This window comes from Nannospalax galili, unplaced genomic scaffold (assembly GCF_000622305.1).
Source record: "Nannospalax galili isolate Female #2095 unplaced genomic scaffold, S.galili_v1.0 scaffold911, whole genome shotgun sequence".
NCBI lineage: Eukaryota > Metazoa > Chordata > Mammalia > Rodentia > Spalacidae > Nannospalax > Nannospalax galili.
In genome coordinates, this window is record NW_008329642.1 from 401,099 (window position 1) to 424,866 (window position 23,768).

Here is a 23,768-nt window from a genome sequence, read left to right on the forward strand (position 1 = left end):
CCTGGCAAGCCTTCTACCACTGAGCTATATCACTAGCCCCATCACTGTAACTTATTTCAATGAATTTGGTTAGGATTCCTCATGTGGTGTCCTTCCAACTATGCTCCATCTGCAGCCCTGCATCACCAGTTCACGTTTCCTCCAGCAATAAGTAAGGGTTCCAACATTCATTCCCTCCTCCTTCCGGCCCCTCTCCACCCTTTCCTTCTTTCTTTCTTGTTTTTTTTTTAAATTTATTTTTATTCTTTATTTATTTATTTATTTATTTTTTCCTGAGCATGGCCAAGAAGCTGGAGGTAGAAATTGGGTCAATGGGAAAATCAGGACCATTCCCAGGAGGAAAACAGGACAAGGTGATGGCAGCAAGGGAGTTAAAAATGCACCACTCTGTGATCAGATCTCTCTGAACTTGGTACTGTTTCTTTTGCTGTTATTTCAGTTTTTTGTTTTTTGTTTTTTTTTGGTCTTTTTGAGACAGGGTCTCCCTGTAGCCCCAGCTGACCTGACTCGATATGTAGACTAGGCTGGCTTCAAACTCACAGAGATCCACCTGCCTCTGCCTCCCAAATGCTGGGATTAAAGACATGCACCACCACGTCAGGCTCTCATTTTGTTTTTTGAAATAGGGTCTCAAGTTGATGGGCCTCCTGCATCCTACTCCTTCTGAGTGCTGGGAATACTGGCAGGCACTGGCTCAAAAGCAACATCTTCAAGAACAAGGACTTGAGCACTCAGGACACAGAGGTAGGTGGAGCTGTGAGCTGGAGACCAGCATAGACATGGTCTACCTGGGGCGTTCTAGGCCAGCCAGGGCTACATAGTGAGACCTTGTCTCAAAACAAAACAAAACAAAACAAAACAAAAAACAAGTAAAGACAGAGTTCTATACAGACCTTGGTCAAATAACTCTTGAGCTGGGGAGATGCCTCAGCTGGCAAAGTGCTTGCTGTGTAAGCTCAAAGACCTGAGTTCAATCCACCGAACCCTGGTGAAAAAGTGCACTTGTAAATTCAGCTCTGGGGAGGAGGAGACAGCTTGGGGCTGATTGGCTAGCCAGCTTAACCTAGCTGGCCAACTCCAGGCCAAGTAGAGATCCTGTCTCAAAGGAGGCAGGTGGCATTAAGACTGACCTCCACACACATGCATGTGCACACACACCCATGCACATATACCCACATGAACACTCACATACACAATAAAAGGTTATTTTGTAACCTCCCCACATAATTTGTTTCTTCATACTTTGTTACTCTCTCCAGTTCAATGCAGTATATAAGTAACTACCTTTACCAGCTTGAGTCATTTAATTAAAAATGGGTTTTCCTGCTGGGCGTGGTGGCACACGCCTGTAATCCCAGCATTTGGGAGGCAGAGGCAGGCAGATCTTTATGAGTTCGAGGCCAGCTTGGTCTACATAGTGAGTTCCAGGACCGCTGGGGCTACAGGAAGACCCTGTCTCAAAAAGACCAAAAAAAAAAAAAAAAGTTTTCCTTTTTTTAAAAAAATTATTTTCATTTTTATGTGTATGAGTGTATTGTCTGCATGTTATGAGTGCACTCATGTCATGAAATGCCCAAGGAAGTCAGAAGAGGGTGTTGAATTCCCCTGGAACTGGAATTATGAAGTTTGTTAACTACCATGTGAGTGCTTGGAATCAAACCTCTGCAAGAGCAGCCAGTGCACTTAACTGGTGAGCCATCTCTCCAGCCCCGGGTTTTCCTTTTTTATGTGTATGTGGTATGCCTGAGTGTGGCCACATGCATGGGTGTGGTGTGTATGGATTACCAAGGTTCATGTTGGGAATCCTCTATTGCTCTTCCACCCTGAGAGGCAGGGTCTCTCAGTCAAACTTAGAGCTTACTGATAAGGCTAGTCTCTGAAGCCAGCTTGTTCTGAGGAGCCCGTTTCAGCTTTCTGAGGCTAAATTACAGGCAGGTCATGTGCCCATCCAGCATTTATGTGGGTCCTCTTGCTTGTGTGGCAAGTGCTGGCTCAAAAGCAACATCCTTAGGAACAAGGAGTTGGGATGGGGCAGAAGAGATGGCTCAGTGGTTAAGAGCATTGGCTGTTCTTGCAGAGGACCTATGTTTGGTTCCTAGCACCCACATGACAGCTAACAACAATCATAACTCCAGTTCCAGGGATCTGACACCCTCTTCTGGGCTCCGTGGGCATTGCATGCACAGACATACAGGCAAAACATTCATAAAATAGAAATAAAATAATCGAAAAGATAAAAAAATAACTGGAGCTGGGGAGATTATGTGGGAGTTACAAAATAACTATTGTGTAAGTGCTCATATGTGTATGTGTGTGTGTCCACAGTGCACTTGTAGAGGTCAGAGAATAACTGTGGAGTGGGTTCTCTCTTTTCATCTTTATGTGTGGGTTCTGGGGACTGAAACTCAGGTTACCAGGCTTGTGTGGCAAGCACCTTTACCCACTGAGCTATCTTGCTAGCTCATGAGTCTTTTTTTTTTTTAAAGACAGGGTCTCCCTGTAGCCGTAGCTCGTAACTCGATACATACGCCAAATTGGCCTCAATCTCACAGATTAACCTTCCTCTGTGCTGGCTCATGAGTCATTTAATTTTTAAAAAAGTTTTTGTTTAGGCCAGTAAGGTGGTTGAGTGGGTAAAAGCACTTGCCGTACAAGCTTGATGACCTGAGTTCAACTTCCATAACCCACAGTGGAAGTTAAAAACAAAAAACGTTTGTATGTTTGGGGTAGGAGGTGAGACAAGAAATCACTCTATGTTGCTCTGGCTAGTCTGAACTTGCTATGTAGACCAGGTTGGCCTGGAACTTGCTGGGATCCTCCTACCTCAGGCTCCTAACTGCTGGGATTATAATATGCTTGAACCATCATACCTGTCTTACTTTGCTTGAGACAGGGTTTCACTCTGTTCAGGGTTTCACAAGATAGCTAGGATGGACTGGCATTTGAGTTTCTTGATTGACAGGGCTTGCATATGGAGATCAGAGGACAACTTTTGGGAGTCAGTTCCCTCTTTACATCATGTGGGACACAGAGATTGACATCGGATTGCCAGGCTTTTCCCTGCTGAACATCATCAGCTCTTGTGTTATTTCTTTTTCTGTCTTTTTGAGACAGGGTCTCCCTGTTAGCCCCAGCAGGCCTAGAACTCACCATTTAGACCAGGCTGGCCTTGATCTGGCAGAGAACTGCCTGCCTCTGCCTCCTGAGTGCTGAGATTGAAGGTGTGGGCCACCACGCCTGGCCCAGCCTTACCTCATTTCTTTTACGAGGCACCTGCACCATGTAGTTTCTATTAAGTAAATAGGTACACTTTTCTCCTGATAATCTTTTCTTTTTTCGGCAGTGCTAGAGATTGAACTAGGGCTTTGCACGTGCTAGGCAAGCACTCTATCACTAAGCTATATCTCTAGCCCTCCTGCTAATCTAGTATGTCAACTTAATTTGGGGACCCAGCCAGAATCCTCAAAGGGAGAGTGGAGTTGTGCTGCACCTTGCACCCATGGAAAGAAATGAGGTGTCTCCAGGCTACTTCAAACAATACACATAGATTCAAGACACTCAAACTTAGCACCGTTTTCAAATAATTTATTAGGAATTTAAAACAAAATAAAACCTGGAAAAAGAAGTTACAGATGTGGAGAGAAGAGACACCGGAGGGTGGTAACTTGCTGGCCTCGAAACACCATGTAACATCTTTAAAAATGTTTTGTGGGTTTTTTTTTTCCTCAGACAAAATCAGAAAACGGAATGCTAGGTCCCTGAACCCATGGTTGGGCCCAGCAGGGTGAAAGGGTCCAGGGACAGGAAGAAAGGGAAGCCAAGTCTCTTGGGACTCAGCTCAGAAGTGTAGAAAATTAAAAATTAAAACCAATAAATGCAGCTTCTCTTTTATTAGGAAATGTTTAAAAAAAAAGAAAAAAAGAAGCAAACGCAAACAGCCGCGCACCTCGGTAACAAAGATTATTGCTTTGTGTTCAGGGTGAGCACCTCACACAGACAATGAACTCTCCAAAGGGTGCTTTGAGGGATGGGGGCTCTGCCGGGGAAGGGAGATTAAGCCCCCAGCCTCAAACTTGGGCGGAGAGGGACATAGACTGGGTGACAGTGGGTGGGCCTCAGCCCTGCCGCCAGCCAGGTCCCACTTCATGCTCATACAGAGCCTGTCCTTTTCCTCTGACAGGGGTTCTGGGTTAAGGGGCTACCAAGGGCTCTGGCCACAAGACCAACCTGATGGGAAACTTCAGTGAGAATGTGGGGGTTCCCTGAGAAGCCCTTTGCTTTCCCCTGGCATCTGCTCTTTACTAAAGTGCCCTTGATGCCCACTCATGGGGGGCAGGGCTCAGAGCAGAAACCATGAAGGTCCCACCTAGGCAGGGGACAGGGGAGGCCTTTGGAGAGTTAATTGCTTTCCAGCAGTGGCTCTGGGCAAGCCCTTCTCTTCCCTCACCCCTTGCCTCCACACTGGGTTTCTGGGGTGAGTAGGCCCAAGGCCTTGACCCCCGAGGGCCTGAGAATGTGGGCCTGCCATGGCCAGAGCTGAGGCCTGCAAGCTTACAGTAACGGTGTCTGAGGGGACAGAAACAGGGGAGAGGGGAGACCTTGGCCTTGTGGGGTCAGGCAATGCCCTCACCCCCAAGGGGGTCTTAGAGAGGGGTGGGGGCTTCACCTCACAGTATTTACATATGATACAGGACGGGATGGTTCCAGGGGCTCGGCCTGGCCTACCCCGCAGCCCTGCCTTCCTCTCCAGGGCTGGAGGGAGGCAGCCAGGGGCCCACACCCACATAGACACTTTGTTCTCAGCTGGTGGGGGGCACCTGGCCCCTTGCCCCCTGCGGCCTGGGGCTTCACATTCACAAACCTAGAAATAGTTTAAAAACAGTTTCTTTAAAAAAAAAAAAAAAAGTAAAGAGCAAAAGAGGAAAAAATCAGAATAAAAAACAAGGGTTGGGGCTGTGGCCTGTATCAGGCTTCCTCTGCCCTCTAGCTATGCACAAATACAAAAGCTTTTTTGGGGGTGTCCTAAGGGGGCAGCAGGAAGAGAGGGGGCAGACCGGAAAAGGGAGATTTGGGGAGATGGGTAACTGGCTAATCCAAAATAAATAAAAGCAGACACGGAGAGAGGCAGATAGGGAGAGGGGGTATGGTCAGAAAAAGGGAGGTTAGTAGGGGAGCCAGACGTGTGGGGACAGCAGGGCAGGGGCTGGGCCCAAGGAGTGGGGGACAGGCAGTAGCGGTCCAAGTTGCAGTGAGGGGCTGGGCTGCTGTGGCTGAGGTGTCCCCACCCCTCGCTGGCTCACACTGGTCCTCAGTCAGCTGCACTCTGGGGCGCTGAAAGATAGTTGCAAGTTATGGAGGGGCCTCTGACTCCACCTGGCCTCTCTCTCGAGCCCTCAGAACAGGGATGCCTTCTTTCCTGATCCCCTGTTCAGACCTTGCACTTCCTGCTCCCTGTTTGTGTAATACCTCCAGATCTTGAATGGCTAGATTTACATCACATTCTTGGGGATGCTTCCTCTGAAACCCTTACTGAAAGCAGCCCCTTCATACTATATGAAATTATCTTATTTGTTTTATTTTTATATTTTTTTAACGATTTATTTTAAGAAATTATGTGTACTCATGTATCTGCTGTGTGTAGGTATGTGCATGTGAGTGCAGGTGCATGTGGAGACCAGAAGAGGGCACTGGATCCCCTAGAACTGGAGTTACAGGTGGTTGTAAGCTGCTGGATGTGTGCTGGAAATCAAACTATGGTGTCTGGGACAGCAGAAAGCCCTCTTAACTGCTGAGCTGTCTCTCCAGGCTCTGCTTTATTATTATTGTTTTTACTTTTAAAAAAAGTAGTGAGCCGGGTGTGGTGGCGCACGCCTTTGATCCCAGCACTCAGGAGGCAGATGCAGATGGATCTCTGTGAGTTCAAGGCCAGCCTGGTCTACATAGTGAGTTCCAGGACAGCTGGGGCTACAGGGAGACCCTGTCTTAAAAAACCAAAGAAACCACCACCAACAAAAAAACCATAGTGTGTGTTGCTTGTGGTTTTTTTTTTTGTTGTTGTTGTTTGTTTGTTTTTTTTTGTCTTTTTGAGACAGGGTCTTCTTGTAATCCCAGCTAGCCTGGAGCTTACTATGTAGACCAGGCTGGCCTTGAACTCAGAGATCTGCCTGCCTCTGCCTCCTGAGTCCTGGGATTAAAGGTGTGTGCCATCATGCCTGGCTGCATGTGTGATTTTTTTTTGAGACAGGGCTTTACTCTTCAGCCCAGATTGACCTGGAATTTAAGAGTGTAGCCCAGGCTGGTCTCAAACTTGTGATCTTCCTGCCTCAGCCTCCTGAGTGCTGAGATTACAGGTATGAGCCACCATGCCCAGTTCATATCTTATTTTGTAACAGCTGTGTAATATTCTACTGTAAGCATATAGTTTATCTAACCACCCTCTTAAATTTTTTTTTTTTTTTTGACACAGGGTCTCATGTAGCCAAAGCTGGCCTTAAACTTCCTATGTAGTTGAGGATGACCTTGAACTTCTGATCTTCCTGCCTCTAATTCTTGAGTGCTGGGATTGCAGGCATGGCCACTACACCCTGTTTTATGTGGTGCTGGGGACTTCATATTCTACCTACTCTACCCACTGAGCAACATCCCTGACCACACTCCTTTTTATAAGCATTTCAGCTATTTGACGGTTTAAAACAAATGCCTAGAAATGGAATATTGAATCAAAGAGCAAAGGAATACTTAAAAATCTGGATAGAGCAGTGGCTATAGATCATTGTAGATGATGACAGGCAAGCACAAGGCCCAGGTTCAACCTGCAGCACTGTAGAAAACTGAAAAAAGCCTGGGTAACTGTCAGACTGCTCCTTGGGAACTCTGAGCCAATTTAAACAGTTTCTCCTATACATTCAGCAATGCTGGATGTTATCAATCATAAAATAATCTATCAGTTCAATGAAATATGATCATATTTTATTAACTTATTTGTTATATTATTAAATGAATTAAATTAAATAATTATTTTGGGTTTTTCTTTCTTTTTTTTTTTTAAATCTTCTTTTGAGACAGGGTCTCCCTGTAGCTTCAGCTGGCATGGAACTTGCTTATGTAGACCAGGCTGGCCTCAATCTAACAGGGATACACCTGCCTCTGCCTCCTGAGTGCTGGAATTAAAGGAGTACAACCACCACTCCCAGCTTTCTCTTTTTTTTTTTTTTTTTTGAGACAGGTTCTCACTATCTAGCCCTGGCTGTCCTGGGTCTCACAGTGTAAACCAGGCTGGCCTCAAATTCCCAGAGGTCACCCTGCCTCTGCCTCCTGAGGGCTGGAATTAAAGGAGTACAACCACCCCTCCCAGCTTTCTCTTTTTTTTTTTTTTTTTGAGACAGGGTCTCACTATCTAGCCCTGGCTGTCCTGGATCTCACAGTGTAGACCAGGCTGGCCTCAAATTCACAGAGGTCAACCTGCCTCTGCCTCCCAAGTGCCGTGATTAAAGGCGTGAGCTACCACACCTGGCTAATTTTTGGTTTCTTCCCTCCCTCCCTGCCTTTCCTTCCTTTCCTTCTTTGTTTTTTGATTTTTTGAGACAGGATCTCCCTGCAGCCACAGCTGGCCTGGAACTTGTTATATAGACCAGGCTGGCCTCCATCTCACAGAGATCAGCCTGCATGTGCCTCCCAAGTGCTGGGATTAAAGGTGTGCGCTATCATGACCAGCAATTTGCTTTTTGGAGACAGGGATTTATTATGCACATCAGGCTGGCTTGGAACTCACTATGTAGGCTGACCTTGAACTTGTAACCTTCCTTCCCTTGCCTCCCCAATGCTGGTGCTTGATTGCTCGATCTATTATGTATCTTCTATCTATATCTAAAAAATATATATATATAGTGTATGTATGGTATATGTACTTTTTAGTGTGGGTATCTGCATGTATGTGTGAGGGTATACATGTACCTACATGCCAAAGGAAGATGTCCAATGTCTTTCCTTAATTGATATTCATCTTTGCTTTTTGAAATAGGGTGCCTCTATCAACTTGTACATTTGGTTAGAGTGGCTGGCTAATGAATTCAAGGGATAGGCCTGTCTCTGCCCTTCCCCTCCCAGTGCCTCTGTGCCCATCTTTTTACATGAGTTCTGGGGACCTGACCTCAGGTCCTCACAGTTGCACAGCAGGTACTTTACCAACTGAGCCATTTCCTCTAGGTTTCTTTTTGGATTTTTGAGACAAAGTCTCACAGCAAAGCCCTGGCTGGCCTAGAACTAACTCAAAGCAATCTTCTTGCCATGGTCTCCCAAGTGCAGAGATTACCTGCACCTCATACCTCCCTTAACTTTTATCAGTAGCTGGCTGAGCTGCTTCTCATATATTTATTGACCACTGCTGACATACAGGTCTGTCTCCTGCAGTGGGCAGTGGGCTTTATGAGGTGGGGACGCATCCAGAATGGCATTGCCAGGATCAGCTTCCCCAATACCACCTCCCACCCCTCTTCATCTCCTCACCTCCTGCCACCTGTCCCCTGCTTCAGTGGTACCCATTGGTAAAGGCTGTGGCAATCAAGGGACCCTGGAAAGAAAAAAAAATAGGCCCCTAGGATCCCACAGCAAGTTGAGACAACCTGGGGGCTCCTGCCTTCCCTTGAGAACCCAAGGTGAAGCATGGGTCCTTCTTTAGCCCATGCATATTGCCTTGTTACAGATCTGCTAGGAGACAAGGCAGGGCTAGGGAACCTGTGCAAAACCAGTTCCCTGGTTAAAACTAGGGTACTACTGCGCTGGTCTCTGATCTCAGAAAGACAATATTCCATTTGTACAACATCTCAGAGTCACTGGACAGTGTTCAGTTAAAGCCAATCACAGGATGCCCTCTTGTCCCTCTGAACACTTTCTTTCCCCATCCATTATCTCTCAATCCCCTCTTTACCTAAGAAGATGAACATGGCCTCTCCCTCCCCCAATTCTGGGGTATCCCAGGGTTGGGGGTGAGATGGAAGCCATCAGACCTGACCACTCACCCCAAGACTGTGGCCAAAACCAGTGCTGGGGGCAGGGCTGGCGGCACTGATGTAACTGCTGACCCCCGAGTCCTGGTTGGCTGCGCCGTAGAGCTCAGCCATGGGGCCAGGGCTGGTAGTCCCCAGGAAGCCCCCTGTGCGGCTGGGAGTAGAACCTGGAGGGGGAGCCATCGTCCAGGGGTGAGAGCCTGGCAACCCAGAAAGAAGACAGTGAGAGCCCCGGTGCCCATGACCACCCCAACACATCCACTCCAACAACCCTCCCATCCCCACTTCAAACCTTGACCCTCACAGCCCAGCAAATTCTGTGGATTTACCCCCTGGAAATTACTATATCCATCTGCCCTACCATCTTTAGCCCAGGCCTCATCACCTCATGTCTGACCACTGAACAGCCTCTCCTCATGAGCCCCTACAAGACTTCCTCTGCCTTGCAACCTAGTGCATTTTCTAACACTGGCCTATGTCACGCTGCAGCTTGAAATCCCACTGTCCCCACTATCTACTCTTTCACATGACCCATGGTAACCTGCCTCCAAGGCTTTGCACATGCTGTTCCCTCAGCCAGAAGTACTTTCCCTCTTTCTCTGCCTTTGTCCCATAAGCCTTTCCTTGGCCCTTCCCTAAAGGCCCATGTGGGAGCTCTTCTAGTTCCTGACTTCCCCTGAGCTGCAGTAGTGCTCTTCAGGATTACGGCTTTCTGCATACTCATACCCCCACAGCTTGTACTCTCCGGAGGTCACAGACCCTGTCAGTGTTGCCTCTGGCTGGCTCCTGGATGAGACCACAACACCCAGCACAGAGTGGCAGCTCAGCAAATACTTGAGTGAATAAATTAATTGCTTTGCCAATGGGTAGCAGCCACCTCTTCCTTCTGGACTTATCCGCTCCCTGTACTCCCTTCACAGAAGGCCTCACCTGTCCCTCGAACCACAGCTGCTGCTGCTGCTGCCGCTGCCATGGGTCCATAAGCAGTGAGAGGAATAGCTGAAAGGCAAGGTTTGGGCACTAAGTATGCAGGAGAGGGCACGGAAGGGATGAAGATGGACTATACCATCTGGGCAGAGCTTCTCCTACCTGGCCCTAGTTTGGAGGGAGTCAGTGTCCCCTAGAGTCAAAGTAGAGACAGCTGGTATAAATGGCCATCCTGTACCTTGGCCTGATAGATAGAAACTAGGAGAGGATACTTCCCAGGGATTAGCCCAGCCTCAGCTTCTATCCTAGATTCTAGGACACACTTGAACAACACAGCTTACAGAAGTAGGTAGCCCTGAGCATCTGTGGCTGTTGCTTACTGCAGAAGCCCCTTCTCCACAGTGCCCTTGGCAGAACAGGGGTCACCTGGCTCAGAACAGCCAGGATTATGTCTCTCTCATAGTTATTCACTACTGGTTCAGGGTACAGAAAGCCAGGCCTGCTACCTCAAAGTAGGACTGACTGAAGGATACGGCTGTAGCGCTCCCCATGAGGCCAGACTAAGACAGATAGGTGAGGCCCCAGCTCTGCTGTGCTCTTCTGTGTCCTGTTGTCCCCTCACTCTCCTCAGGGCCTTGACTACCAAGTAGGAAATTACTACTTCCTTTGCAAGTCCCTCAGCCCATTAATTTTCCTCTCTCCAGACACAGGACCCTTGCTCTTCCCTTGTATGTTACGCACCTCTACTTCCCCTCTGCAGCATCTAGCACCTTGCTCTGTACACAGCAAGTATTTAATAAATGTCTATGAAAAGGTAGAAGAATCTTCTAACATCTTTTTCTTTTTGGCTTTTTATTTTATTTATGTGTATATGTGTATTGCCTGAATGTAGGTAAGTACACCCGTGTCATGCAATGCCTGCGGAGGTCAGAAGAGGCTGTCAGATCCCCTGGGACTGGAGTTACAGACAGTTGTTAGTCACCATGTGGGTGCTGGGATTCGAACCTGGATCTTCTGCAAGAACAACCAGTGTTCGTCATAACCACTGAGCCATCTCTCCAGCCCCCACTTTTTGAGATAAGATCTCACTATGTAGCCCAGGCTGGCCTTGAACTCTACATCCTCTTGCCTCAGTGCCCCTAGTGTGGGGATTATAGGCTGTCAGATCCCCTGGGACTGGAGTTACAGACAGTTGTTAGTCACCATGTGGGTGCTGGGATTCGAACCTGGATCTTCTGCAAGAACAACCAGTGTTCGTCATAACCACTGAGCCATCTCTCCAGCCCCCACTTTTTGAGATAAGATCTCACTATGTAGCCCAGGCTGGCCTTGAACTCTACATCCTCTTGCCTCAGTGCCCCTAGTGTGGGGATTATAGGTATGCACCACCATGCCCAGTGGGATCTCAGTGTCAATAATCTATAGGCATGAGCCAAGAGCTTCCTAGGGCTATAGGTTTTAGGGTTTGATTTAGACAAACCTTCAGAACCAGGCTCCCAACCCAAGAAAAGCCCCCTTTAGAGCTGTTTGAGTGACCCTGTTCCTGAACTTGGACTAGATCTAGATCAAGGGATCCTGGACAAAGCCCCTTGGGGAGGATTTGTTTTTTGGCTAGGGTCTCCTGTAGCCCAGGCTGATTCAAACTCATATAGCTAAGAATGGCCTTGAACTTCGGATTCTCCTGCCTCTAACTCTCAAGTGCTGGGGATTGAAACCAGAGCTTCATGGATTAGGCAAGCACTCTACCAAATGAACTATATTCCCAGCCCATGCCCTAAAAATCTTTAGTGAAGCCACTGTGCAAGGGGATTCAAATTCATGACTGTGTGGTTCCTGCTCCTTGGATTTGTCTTTCTTAAAACCTTCATATGGCTGCCTTCTCACTCAGACTTCACCTCCTCAGAGAAGGTCTCTGGGCTTTTCCTTGCCTTTCTCTTTGCCTGAAACCCTAACCTCTCAGCACAGCTTTGTGCTCTATATTCCTCAGAACTTCATTTACTTGATTAATCCATCAGCCTCTAGTAGAATACCAGCCCCTGGAAGGCGAAGGCCTTATCTGTCCATAGATGTGTGTCCCCAGTGCCTGGCTCAGCATCAGCACAATAAATATGTACTGAACACATAAAACAAATACCCAAATCTCTTTTGTTCCAAGCCAAGAGGCAAGTTTAGACAACACACTCCCAAGGGCTGCACAGCCTGGAACCCATGGCCTCTCTTGCCAAGATACCTTTAGCACTGACATTTCCTGACTCAGGCCTGCAGGGCCTGACACTGGGCACTGAGGTCTGGTGCTGGACCTACACAAAGCAAACGGTGAGAGTAGCCAACCTCACTGAGTGCTTACCACAATGTAAAGATTTTGGTATAATAAATATTTGTTATCTCACTAGTCTGTACATTGGGTAAAAGCGGGGCCTGGTGGTCCTGCCACTGTCTGCCCCCCTGGCCTGACAGTACATGCTGCACATAGTACGTATTCACAAACATTTCTTTTGTTTTGTTTTGAGACAGGATCTCCCTATAGCCTCAGCTGACCTGTAACTCGCTATGGAACCAAGTTGCCCTCTATCTCACAGAGATCCACCTGCCTCTGCCTCCAGAGTGCTGGGATTAAAGGTATGCATCACCATGCCCAGCTCTTTAAAATTTTGATTTGTTTTGTTGTTTTTTGAAATATGGTCTCCCTATAGCCACAGCTGACCTGGAACTCACTATGGAGACCAGGTTGGCTCCATCTCACAGAGATCACAAACAGTTCTTACATAAGGAAAAAGGAACCATCTAGCTCTTATTACTGGGCCTTCTGCTCATGGCAAACCACTGTGTCTCCTCCACTAGGGCTCTGCTCCTTCCTTTCCTTCACCTCATATCTCTCTTCTCCCTCTCTCATTTTGACAGCTCCCTGAACACCCCTTAGGAGGAAGATCCCATTCTAAGCAGTGTCCATGCTCATGTCCCCCACACACGGCCAGGCTGTGGGAAAAGTCTGAGGATGAGGTAGGGGAGAAGCAGGTTGGACAGAGAAACCCACTTGTGGTCCACCTCATGAGCACTCCTCCACACTCAGCCTCCCCCCACCCCCCGCCCAGGTCCACAGCTGAGCTATTTGGCCCTCATGGCCAAACACCTTCACCCCGTTTTCCTAGAAATCACTCATAGGCAGCCCTGCGACCAGATTTGGCCATTAGATGTCATTTGGCCCACACTGTCTTGGTAATTTGAGATGCGCTGCCAAGACAGAACAATGTTGGAAAAATTCATATGACAGCAAAACTGGGGTTTGGCTTCCTGGGAGAAGCGAGATGTAGTACTGGGTCTGCATCCCCTTGGCAAGAGTGGGCTGGCTCTGGGTACAGGCATGTCCACTTCCATGTGCAAAGTACCCCATTCCCCACTCTGCTGGCCCACTGTGCTCTGAATTTGCAACCCTGGCCAGTTCACAACTGGGTACTAGAGCCTTGGTGGTGCCTGGCACATGGGAGGTGCTAGATAAATATTTGCCAAATGTATAAATAACTGCCTCCATCTGCTTGGCTTCTTAGGCTTACGCCTCACCCTTCAGGGCCATGGAGCTTTACCAAATGGCCAGTGCCCAGGACAGTTTTCTGTGTCCTCACAGCCAGGGGGCTGGTGGGCAAGAGGAAAGGGTCCTGTTGGTTTTCCCCAGGAAGGTCCCTCAACCCTTCTCTTTCTCCCCATGTGGCCTATGAGATGTACAAAATCCGAGCGACTGACCTGTAAGCTCGGGGAGGACTGGGGCACTCGGGAGAGGGGTCCGCTCTACACGGAATTCTAAAATGAAACGTAAAACAGCTTAGGAAGAAATAGGGGAGGCCCCTTGGGCATGGCCCAGGGGTTATAAATGCACCCACAGGGATCCTGGGTGAGAGGACAGGCCATGCACAGGACCATATAGCTGGGAAAGGAGGGAGCAGAGCACAGTCCCCAGCAGGTGGCATGGGGTGGGGGTTACACAGAATAGAGAGGAGAGAAAGAGGATGGGAACAGAGTTGCCACCTAAACCTGGGCACGGGGTAATGTTGGCACTATAACTGCTTTGCTTTTCTTCTTTATTTTTTTATTGGTGGTCCTGAGAATTGAACTCAAGGTCTTATGCAAGCTAGACAGACACTCTATCACTGATCTACACTCTGAGTGCCTCCCCGACCTTTTTTTTAAGACAGAGTCTCACTGTGTAGCTGTAGGCTGACCTAGAACTCACCATGTAGACCAGGCTGGCCTGAAACTTGCAGAGATCTGCCTGCCTCTGCCTCCTGAGTGCTGGGACTAAAGGCATGTGCCACATGCCTTTGTTTAGTTTTGTTTTAAATTTTGAAATAGGGTCTAAGTTACTCAGGCTAGCCTTGGATTCACCCTGCAGCCCAGGCTGGCTTTCAATTATCCTGCTTCAGTCTTTCAAATGCTAGAATTGTAACTGTGTGCCACCATACCTGGCAGTTGTCTGGGGTGTGTCTTTGTCTCTTTCTTTCTAAAAGGTCTCTAGAGCCCAGGCTGACCTCCAACTCAACAACTGATTCTGCCTCAAACCCCTGAACGCTGAGATTACAGGCATGAGCCACCACACCCAGATTTTGGATGTTTCTTAAAAGGCTTAGGATTGCAACTAAGATTCCTCCCAGGATCCTTAGGCCCCAAAAGAGTTGGGGAGTCAGTGTGACGAAAGGGAGTGGCTCTGGAGGAGGTAGGACTTAGGATCAGTTCCCAGTGCTGCCACTTCCTAGTTGAGCCACTGTGGCAACTTGTCTGTTTCCTTGTCTATAAAATGAGATTCCTGGGAGGTATGACAACACATGTACCAAGGACTCCAAATTAAACAGCTAGGAGCAGAGGATGCAAATGCTTAGGGACCCCTCCAATAAATAAGACCCAATATGGACTGGAGACATAGCTCAGTGGTAGAGCACTTGTCTAGCATTCTTGAAACCCTTTGTTCAATCCCCAGAACTGCAAAAAAATATAATAAATAATGGTTAGGGATCTCGGATATAACTCAGTTGGTCAAGTGCCTGCCCAGCTTGCATGAGGCTCTGGTTCAATCCCTAGCACTGCATAAACAGGGTATGATAGGTTATACCTGTAATCTGAGCACAATCTGAGCGCTCAAGAGCTGGAGGCAGGAGATCAGAAGTTCAAGGTCATTCTTGCCTGCATAGCAAATTTGAGGTCAGCCTAGGCTATATGAGACTCTGTCTCAAAAATAAATAAATGAATGAATAAATATATAAATACTAGATAATTCTAGAGACATAACTCAGTGGTACAGTACTGGCCTAGCATCTGTGAGGTCCTAGGTTCCGTCTCCAGAACTATGTAAACACCTAAGAGCCTCAAAACAGTTTGATACTTCAAAGAAAATAATATTCAATAATCCCAGGACAGTCCAGAAGTTTGCTAGGCTTTCAGAGACTAGTTTAAATAGGTCTAGTGTTATCTGTATATTGAACTACAAAAGGAGGGTGGTGATTATAATGGTTTTAAGCGGCTTTTCAGTATTTCAGCTTTCAGAAAGGCTGCGTAGACTCAGCACAGCACCTGTTCTATCTGTGAAGACATGACTAGCAACCCTCAGGGAAGCCCCAACCCAAAGTCCAGTGTCATCTTTGGTTGAAGCGGCAACCTGGATTCAGACAGGGAGAACAGAAAGGTAGAAGGCAGGCAGAGAATAAAAGGTCTTGGAAAGAACTGTGCCATGCAAGGCTGTGCCAGGAGCCCTTACTCATGGGGAGGGGGTTGGAGGAGGTGGAAAAAGGATCTCCTTCTTTATCTGTACCCTTCCTTTCAAACCTCCAGCAGGCAGACCCCAACCATGCACCCCAGATACCACCACCCCAAGGAATCACACTACCTGAGAGCCAGGGACATGCTAGTGGCAGAGGGTCACTGAGAAGGACTTACCGGGGAACTGGTAAGTGTAGCCTGGGGCCAGGCCTGTGTAACTCCGGCTAGCGTAGGTTGTGGCTTGGAAACCTGGGTAACCTGTTGGTACAAAGGGGCATCATCAGATGCTTTGCCCACAGCTGGGGTGCTCCTGGCTGGGATCTGAGCTGCTTGTGACCCTCCTCCACTTCCTACCACTGGTAATCCGCAGTTGCAGTTTTCTGCAACTTTCTGCAGACCAAGCCCTGTGCTAAGCACAGTGTAGATTTTAGTATCTCATTAAAACTCACAAGCTACTGCAACAGGCATTTTACAGACGTGGAAACGGTAATACTGAGAACAATTTAGCCCTTTTATCCTACTCCTTCCTGCTCTAGCTCCTGTCCTCCTGCTGCCCTCATCTCCCACATGCTGCCTCCATTTTCCTCTGCTCCAGCCACTCTGGCCTTATAGGTGCTTCTCAAATTTGCAAAGCTCATCCCACTTCAGGGCCTTTGCACATGCTGTAGTCTCTGCCTCTGAGATCTTACATGCCTGAGGCCTTGTGTCAGATGCATCTTCCCACAGGAGCTCTTCCCCGAGGCAAAGAAACTCTGTCACTCTCACTTTCTCCCTCCATGGCCATGATCGTCCCTGAAATCTATCTCATGAATTCTGAAAGTGCTGATGTTCAATCATTCAAAAGAAAATTCTTATAATGAGAGTGGTGCACTAGAGCCCAAACAGGCTCTTCACCACCAACCTGTTTTTGTTTTTAAATTTGTATGTGTGGTGTATGCATGTGTGTGCATATGGAGGCCAGAGGTCAATGTTGGATGTCTTCCTCTAATACCTTCTACCTTGAGACAGGATCTCTCACTGAACCTGGAGCTCGCTGATTGGCTAGACTGGGTGACCAGCACTGGGGTTACAGATATACCCCACCACTCCCAGCTTTTATGTAGGTGCTCGGGATCTGAACTCAGAACCTCATGTTTGGAAAGCAAGTACTCTACCCACTGAGCAATCTTCCCACTCCCCATCCTCACTATTTATTAGAGGTCTTCTTTTCCTTTTCTTTTTAAAAACAGATTTGATTAAAATAGGGGTTGGAGAGATGGCTCAGCGGTTAAGAGCACTGACTGCTCTTGCAGAGGCCCCAGGTTCAATTCCCAGCACCCAGATGATGGCTGTGAACCATCCTTAATTCCAGTTCCAGGGGAATCTGAAGCCCTCTTCTGACCTCTGAGGCACTGCACGACACAGGTGCACTCACATACATGCAGACAATACACTTGTACACATAAAATAAAAATAAATAAAATATTTAAAAAAAACAGATTTGATTAAAATAATATTTCATTTTATACATATGAATGTTTTGCCTGCATTTAAGTAAGTGCATGTGTGTGTAGTGCCTGTGGAAGCTAGAAGATTCCCGGGAACTGGAGTTACAGATGGTTGTTAGCTGCCATGTGGGTGCTAGGAACTGAACCTGGGTCCTTCACAAGAGCAGCAAGTGCTCTTAACTGCTGAGCCATCTCTCTAGCCCCTGCTTTTATTTTCAATTATATATGTGTGTGTGTGTGTGTGTGTGTGTGTGTGTGTGTACAGGCATGTCAGTGTAGGTACCCTCGAAGGCCAGAAGAGTGTCAGATCTCCTGAACTGACTGCTGTGGGTGCAAAGAACCAACTTCGTCCTCAGCAAGAGCAGTACATAGTCTTAACCCCCAAGTCATCCCTCCATCCCCTAGAAGTATCTTTTTCTTATTTTTTAAAAAATTCTTTATTTTTATTTTATGTGTAGGAGTATTTTGCTTACATGTATGTATGTGTGCAACGCCCTTGGAGGCCGAGGAGGGCACTGGATCCCCTGGAACTGGAGTTACAGGTTATTAGCAGCCATGTGGGTGCTGGGAACTAAACATAGGTCCTCTTCAAGAGTTGCCAGTGCTCCAAACCACTGCGCCATCTCTCCAGCCCCTCTTTTTATTTTTTAAGAGGGAAAAATCAGCTCAGAAATCACTTAAAATTTTTTTAATGTGCTGGCTGGAAGGAGGACAAGGACACAGGACAATGCAATGTAAAACCTACTTCCAGCCCAAATCTTGTTCTGGGAAGGCCAAAATATGCTCTAAAGAACACTATTAGGGTTGGGGTGGGGTGGGGCGAGAATGGTAGAATGTACAAGCCTGACAACCTGAGTTTAATTCCTAGAACCACAGATAGGTGGAAGGAGAGAACCAACTCCATAAAATTGTCCTCTGACCTCCGCAGGTGTGCTATGGCACACCGAAGCATGCATGTGCATCTGCACACTCATACCTTCTACAAACAATTTTTTTTTTTTTGGTCTTTTTGAGACCAAAAAGACAGCTGGGCTGGAACTTGCTATATAGAACAGGTTGGCCTTGAATTCACAGAATTCCACCTGCCTCTGCCTCCTGAGTGCTGGAATTAAGGGCACCACCACACCTAGCTCTGATAAATAAAAATAATAAATGTTTTTTTTTTCTAAAGTATAATTTTAGGGATAAAGGGCCATGACATATATAATTTTTTTTTTTTTGAGTCTGGATCTCGCTATGTAGTCTAGACTAGCCTCAAACTCATGATTCTCCTGCCTCAGCCTCCTGAGTAATGGGATTATAGGCATGCACCACACCTGGCTGGATGTTCTTTTTGTTGTTGTTTTTAAAGTTTTATTATTTAATTTTTAAAAAAATTTACTTATTTTTATTTTAAGTGTTTGAGTGTTTTGCCTACATGTATAAGTGCACCTGTGTTGTGCATTGCCCTTGGAGGCCAGAAGAGGGCATTGGATCCTATGGAACTGGAGTTACAGATGGTTGCTGGCCACCATGTGTGTGCTGGGAATAAAATCCAGGTCCTCTACAAGAGCTGCCAGTGCTCTTAACTGCTGAGCCATCTTCCAGCCCCCTAAATTTTTAAAAAAGATTTATTTATTCTTATTTTATATGTATGACTATTTGGCCTGCATGTATCACATGCATGCAGGTGCCCACAGAGTCCAGACAGTGAGCCACCATGTGAGTACTAGGAACTGAATCCAGGTCCTCTGCAAGAGCAGCAAGTGCTCTTAACCTCTAAACCATCTCTCCAACCTGCTTTTTAAATTTTTATTCATGTGTTTCTATGTGTTCCTACTTGTCTATATGCATAATATATGCAAGTGTGAAGAGGATGCTGGATCCCTAGAACTGGAGTTACAGGTGGTTGTGGATGCTGAGAACCAAACCCATGTACTCTGTAAGAGCAGCAAGTGCTCTTAACCATTGAGCAATCTCTCCAGCCTCTGTTTAGTGTGCGTGTGCGTGTGTGTGTGTGTGTGTGTGTGTGTGTGTGTGTGTTTCCTGAGGGTAGAGCACACATTTAATACCCTAAGTCCTGAGTACTTTTCAAAGTGCAGTTGACTTCTATTTGACTTTCAAGGCTCATACCAATCTTTACCTCCTCTTGGGAGCCTCCCTGGCTCCCACAGAGATTTTGGTGCCTCCTTGAGCCTCCCACAGCCTCCAGTCACTTTGTGGTAACACTTACTCCTGTCTCTTACTTGAATCAGAGCCCCATAAGAGTGGATACTGCCCCTCAAAAACCACTCCATAAAAATGAGTTGAGTATGCTGGGCATAGTGGCATACACCTTTAATCCCAGTACTTGGGAGGCAGAGGCAAGTGGATCTTTGTGAATTTGAGGCCAGCCTGGTCTACATAGTGAGTTCAAGGACAGCTGGGGCTACAAGGAGACCCTGTCTCAAAAAGACAAAAAAAAAAAAAGTGAATAAGAGACAGTCTTCTTTTTGCCTTTTAGCTTCTGCAAATGTTATTCCCCCTATCTGAAACACTTTTCCCTTCCCTTTTCTGACCTCCCATAGCTGGCACCTACCCAACCTGTAGACTTGGCACAGCTGGTACTTATTTTCTTAGTTCTCTAAAATCTTGGTCCATTTCCCTATGACCATGCTCTCTTGGTACTGTATACTTCATTCTAAATTTATTCATCTTCTTATTTGCCTTCCCTGACAGACAACAAATCTCAGCAAAGTCATTGCTAGAATTCCTGGAAGAAAGACTGGCATACATAGGTGCTCAATACCCATTTACTGGATGGACAGGTGAATGGATGGGTAAGAGAGAACCAAATACAGAACAGATGGACTATTCTTAGAGCTACCACAAGAGGACAGCACTCCACAACCAAATCGCTTCCACCTTGGGCAGGACTGCCAGACCTGACTGGGCTTTGCCTTCACTCAAGTCCAATGACTCAGACAGGAGGGCAGACCACAGCGGAGATGCCACACCCACGCAGTCCCTGGTAGCCCCAGGAGTAGTTCCAGGCAAGAAGAAGCCACAGGTGTGGGCCTAGCACATACCCAGCATGCCGATGCCCAGCATGAACGCGTCCATTCCATAGGGCATGACTCGAGACCGGCCCCGTGCTGAGCCCGTTGGGGACATCACCTCCTTTGGCTGAGCTTTCTTACACTCCACCTGCAATGAGCTGATGGTCAGTGCTTCCTGTTCCATGGTAGGCCTTTTAATCATCCATTTCAATTACCAATTATGGAGGGCTCCCTATGTGCAAAGCACTGTCTAAAAAGGCCATAGTTCATTCATTGAATGTTTAAACCAAACTGATGGACATGTTATTGTCCATTCTCCTTTATCTTTTATTTTATTATTATTTTTTTAGATAGGGTCTTGCTGTGTAGCTCCAGCTAGCTTGAAACTTGCTATGTCTAGCCTTGAACTAGTGACAATTCTCCTGCTTGTCTCCCAAAAGCTGGGGTTATAGGAGTGTTGCTAACAACATCCCCAACTGGTATTCCCATTTTATGAATGTAAAAACTTAGGCTCAGAGAGACAGAAGATTAAAACCACTATGTGGCACTCATTGCCTTCCTGCTTGCATTCTTAGAGGGGAGAATAGGTTCTGCTGCTTTCCAGGAAGGCTCCTGCCTATCTCCAGGACCCCAGAGCATCCCTGATTGCATCAGCCTGTTTCCCAATCTCTCTGGGCACCCAACCTCCCTCTAGTCCCAGCTCACCATTTTGTTGTTGATTTCGTGGAAGTGGATTTCACACACTTTTTCTACGATGTCCTCACTCTCAAATGTGACAAACCCGAACCCTAGAGGGTAGATAAGGGGCAAGGGCAGGGTCAGACCTGGGGCTCATGGTCAACACCCAGCCCCATGCTATAGATACCACAGCTCATCTCTTGCGGGCAAGTGTCTGAGAGTTAATGAAAGGCTCTGCCCACAGCCTAAGAGCATCTCAAATACCAGCTGAGACAAGGTTTCAAGTCCCAAATTACAGATGAGCAAGCCATGGCCCAGAGAAGTAAACTAACTTGCCCAAGATCACACAGCAAGTTAGAAAGTGGCAGAGCCACCATGAATGAGATGGGAGTAGGTTCCAGGACCCCTTCAGTACACTAAAATCCATGCTGTGCTCTAGTCCCTTATATAAAATGGCACATTTGCACAGAACCCATGCAATTCCTCCCCTGAATTTTAAATCACCTCTAGATCACTTCTAATACCAAACACAAGGTATATGCTAGGTAAATCATGTTGTATTCTATGGCTCAGAGAACAATGGCAAGAAAAATATCTTGCCGGGCATGGTGGCGCACACCTGTAGTCCCAGCATTTGGGAGGCAGAGGCAGGTGGATCTCTGTGAGTTCAAGGCCAGCCTGGTCTACACAGTGAGTTCCAGGGCAGCTGGGGCTACAGGGAGACCCTGCTTCAAAAAAAAAAAAGGAACCCCTCTTAAAAAAAAAAAAAAAAAAAAAAAAAAAAAAATCTGTTTAGTAAAGATGTAATTTAGGGTTTGGGAGGCTTTTTTCCCCCCAATGTTGAAGATAGAACCCAGGGTCTTGCATGGGCTAGGCAAGTGCTCTACCACTGAGCTACATTCTCGGTCCTTTAGATGTCTTTTTGTGGGGATATTTTTAAACTGAGGTTGACTGAACACAAGAATGCAAAACCCATGGAAATGGAGGGATGTCTGTACACCTAACATGCTTTTTTATCTTTTTGAGACAGGGTCTCCCTGTAGTCCCAGCTGGCCTTGAACTCACAAAGATCCGCCTGCCTCTGCCTCCCAAGTGCTGGGATTAAAGGCATGCGCCACCATGCCCAGGCTTTAACATGCTTTTTATTTCCCTCAGATGTACATGGTCAAACACCTTCCTACACAGACACATATGTGCAGGGCATGTAGGTATACATGCAAACCCCCACCATCTCATAGACACTCAGGGGCACTCTACAGGTATTCTTGCCCTTCCACACCAGGCACACTCAGGTCCCCTTGACACACCCATGACTTACTCATAGGTCACGCCCCACTGCTCAAAGAAGCTAAAAACCCCAAAGCCCCAGCCGGAGCCAAAAGAGAAACCCGGCCTCCTCCTCAGGGAGCCCCCAGGGGTTAGGATGGCATTTCTCAGAAGGCGAGGCCCTTGGGAGAAAAACAACTAGGCAGCTCCATAGCTAGGCCCAGATGCTCCCAGGTTCAGGGCCAAGGGGGCTGAGGGCTGGACTCAGCCTAGGGTTGTTGGGGGGTCGGGGGAAGGCAATGGTAGAGTAGACTGCCTGGGGCTATAGAGTCAGCCTGACCCTGGGGCAGCCTAGTTTCAGCTCTGGTTACCAGGGACAAGGTAAATCCAGGCAGACACAGACAGCAGCTAGTGAGGGGGTACAGAACACTCATATGTGTGTGTGGTGGGGGGGTGTCCGCGCCTCTCTTGTGTGTCTGTAATTGGGCAAGTTTCTAGCACAGGAAAGAGCAGGACAAAAGCCTTCTGTAAGGCCAGGCCCTGGAGAGGATGCAGATCCTCAGGGATAGGATGTCAGGAGGCAAGATGAAAGGGCAGCTGTGACCTGCAGCCCCCTGGCTGACCACAGGCCCCAGGCCCAGCCTGGGAAGGGGGAGGGGGCATACTCACCTCGGTGCCGGTTGGTGGTTTTGTCAAACATCAGCATGGCATCATCCACCTGAAACACAGCCTGCTATGGAAGACCCACCAGACACCAAGGGCTCCCACAATCTACTCCCCTCTTGTCTATTCCAGGATTTATTTTAAACCAGATCCTTGTTCAGGGGTCAACTTTCCTTCTGCATCCTCTAGACCACAGCACACCCAAGTCAACAAACCATGGATTCTCAATGGATCAGCCTGTACTTATGAAGCTCCATGAGGCCAGAGATGGTTCAGTGGGTTAAGCCACCTGCCACCAAGCTTGATGACCTGCGTTCAATCCCCAGGTAGGATCCACATGGTAGAAGAAGAGAACTGACTCCCATAAGTTGTCCTCTGACCTCCACGTGTGTGTGTGTGTGTGTGTGTGTGTGCGTGTGTGTGTGCACAAGTATACACTAAATAAATAAATGGAATTTGAAAAAGGAAAAAAAAGGCTCCAAACAGTGACACCCTCTTATCATCCCCAACATTCTCTGCACAGCACATCCCCATTGTGTAGCTTAAGGAATGGGCTCAGAGAGGTAAAGCTGCCTGCTCAAGGTTACACAGCAAGCCCTGCACCAAGTAAGGGAAGAAGCACAGAGTGGGTCCTAGAGAAATAAGGGAAAGCAAGATTACGAGATGGGAAAAACAAAGACTCTTCCCTTTTTGCAAAAGGCCAGGCAGACAGGACAGCAGCCAGACTCGAATCCCCTCCTGGTACAGATCTTTTCTCTAATTGAGGTTTCCTTTAGCTAGAGGCTGTAATTAAAGCAAGTAGAGTTCAGTGCCTGGGCTGCCTGCCTTGCATGGGCTGGGGGAAGGGAAGGGACTGAGGAAGGGGGAGGGTCTACATTAGCTACACTCTTCTGAACCCCCCCCCCCCCCCCCCCCCCCCTCCCGGGCACGCGCACACACAGATTTTTTTTTTTTTTTTTTTAATCTGCTTTTAGCCTTAGGTC

General features: G+C 47.4%; 1 protein-coding gene across 2 annotated transcripts in view; it reads right to left on the bottom strand.

The window, feature by feature from the left end:
- Nucleotides 1–5,066: 5,066 nt before the first annotated feature.
- Msi1 (musashi RNA binding protein 1) overlaps nt 5,067–23,768 on the bottom strand; it is a 27,862-nt gene continuing 9,160 nt past the window's right edge. Inside the window, exons 6-14 of one of the 2 annotated variants that reach the window (XM_017800020.1) lie at nt 22,792–22,840; nt 20,884–20,966; nt 20,209–20,326; nt 15,852–15,932; nt 13,671–13,727; nt 9,936–10,004; nt 9,018–9,172; nt 8,506–8,569; nt 5,067–5,331 (exon numbers count right to left, since the gene is read on the bottom strand). In XM_017800020.1, the coding sequence (XP_017655509.1) occupies nt 8,528–8,569; nt 9,018–9,172; nt 9,936–10,004; nt 13,671–13,727; nt 15,852–15,932; nt 20,209–20,326; nt 20,884–20,966; nt 22,792–22,840 (654 nt within the window). In that variant the 3' untranslated portion in view covers nt 5,067–5,331; nt 8,506–8,527. Of the gene's footprint in view, nt 5,332–8,505; nt 8,570–9,017; nt 9,206–9,935; nt 10,005–13,670; nt 13,728–15,851; nt 15,933–20,208; nt 20,327–20,883; nt 20,967–22,791; nt 22,841–23,768 lie in introns of both variants that reach the window. The other variant, XM_008840534.2, reaches the window with a different exon arrangement.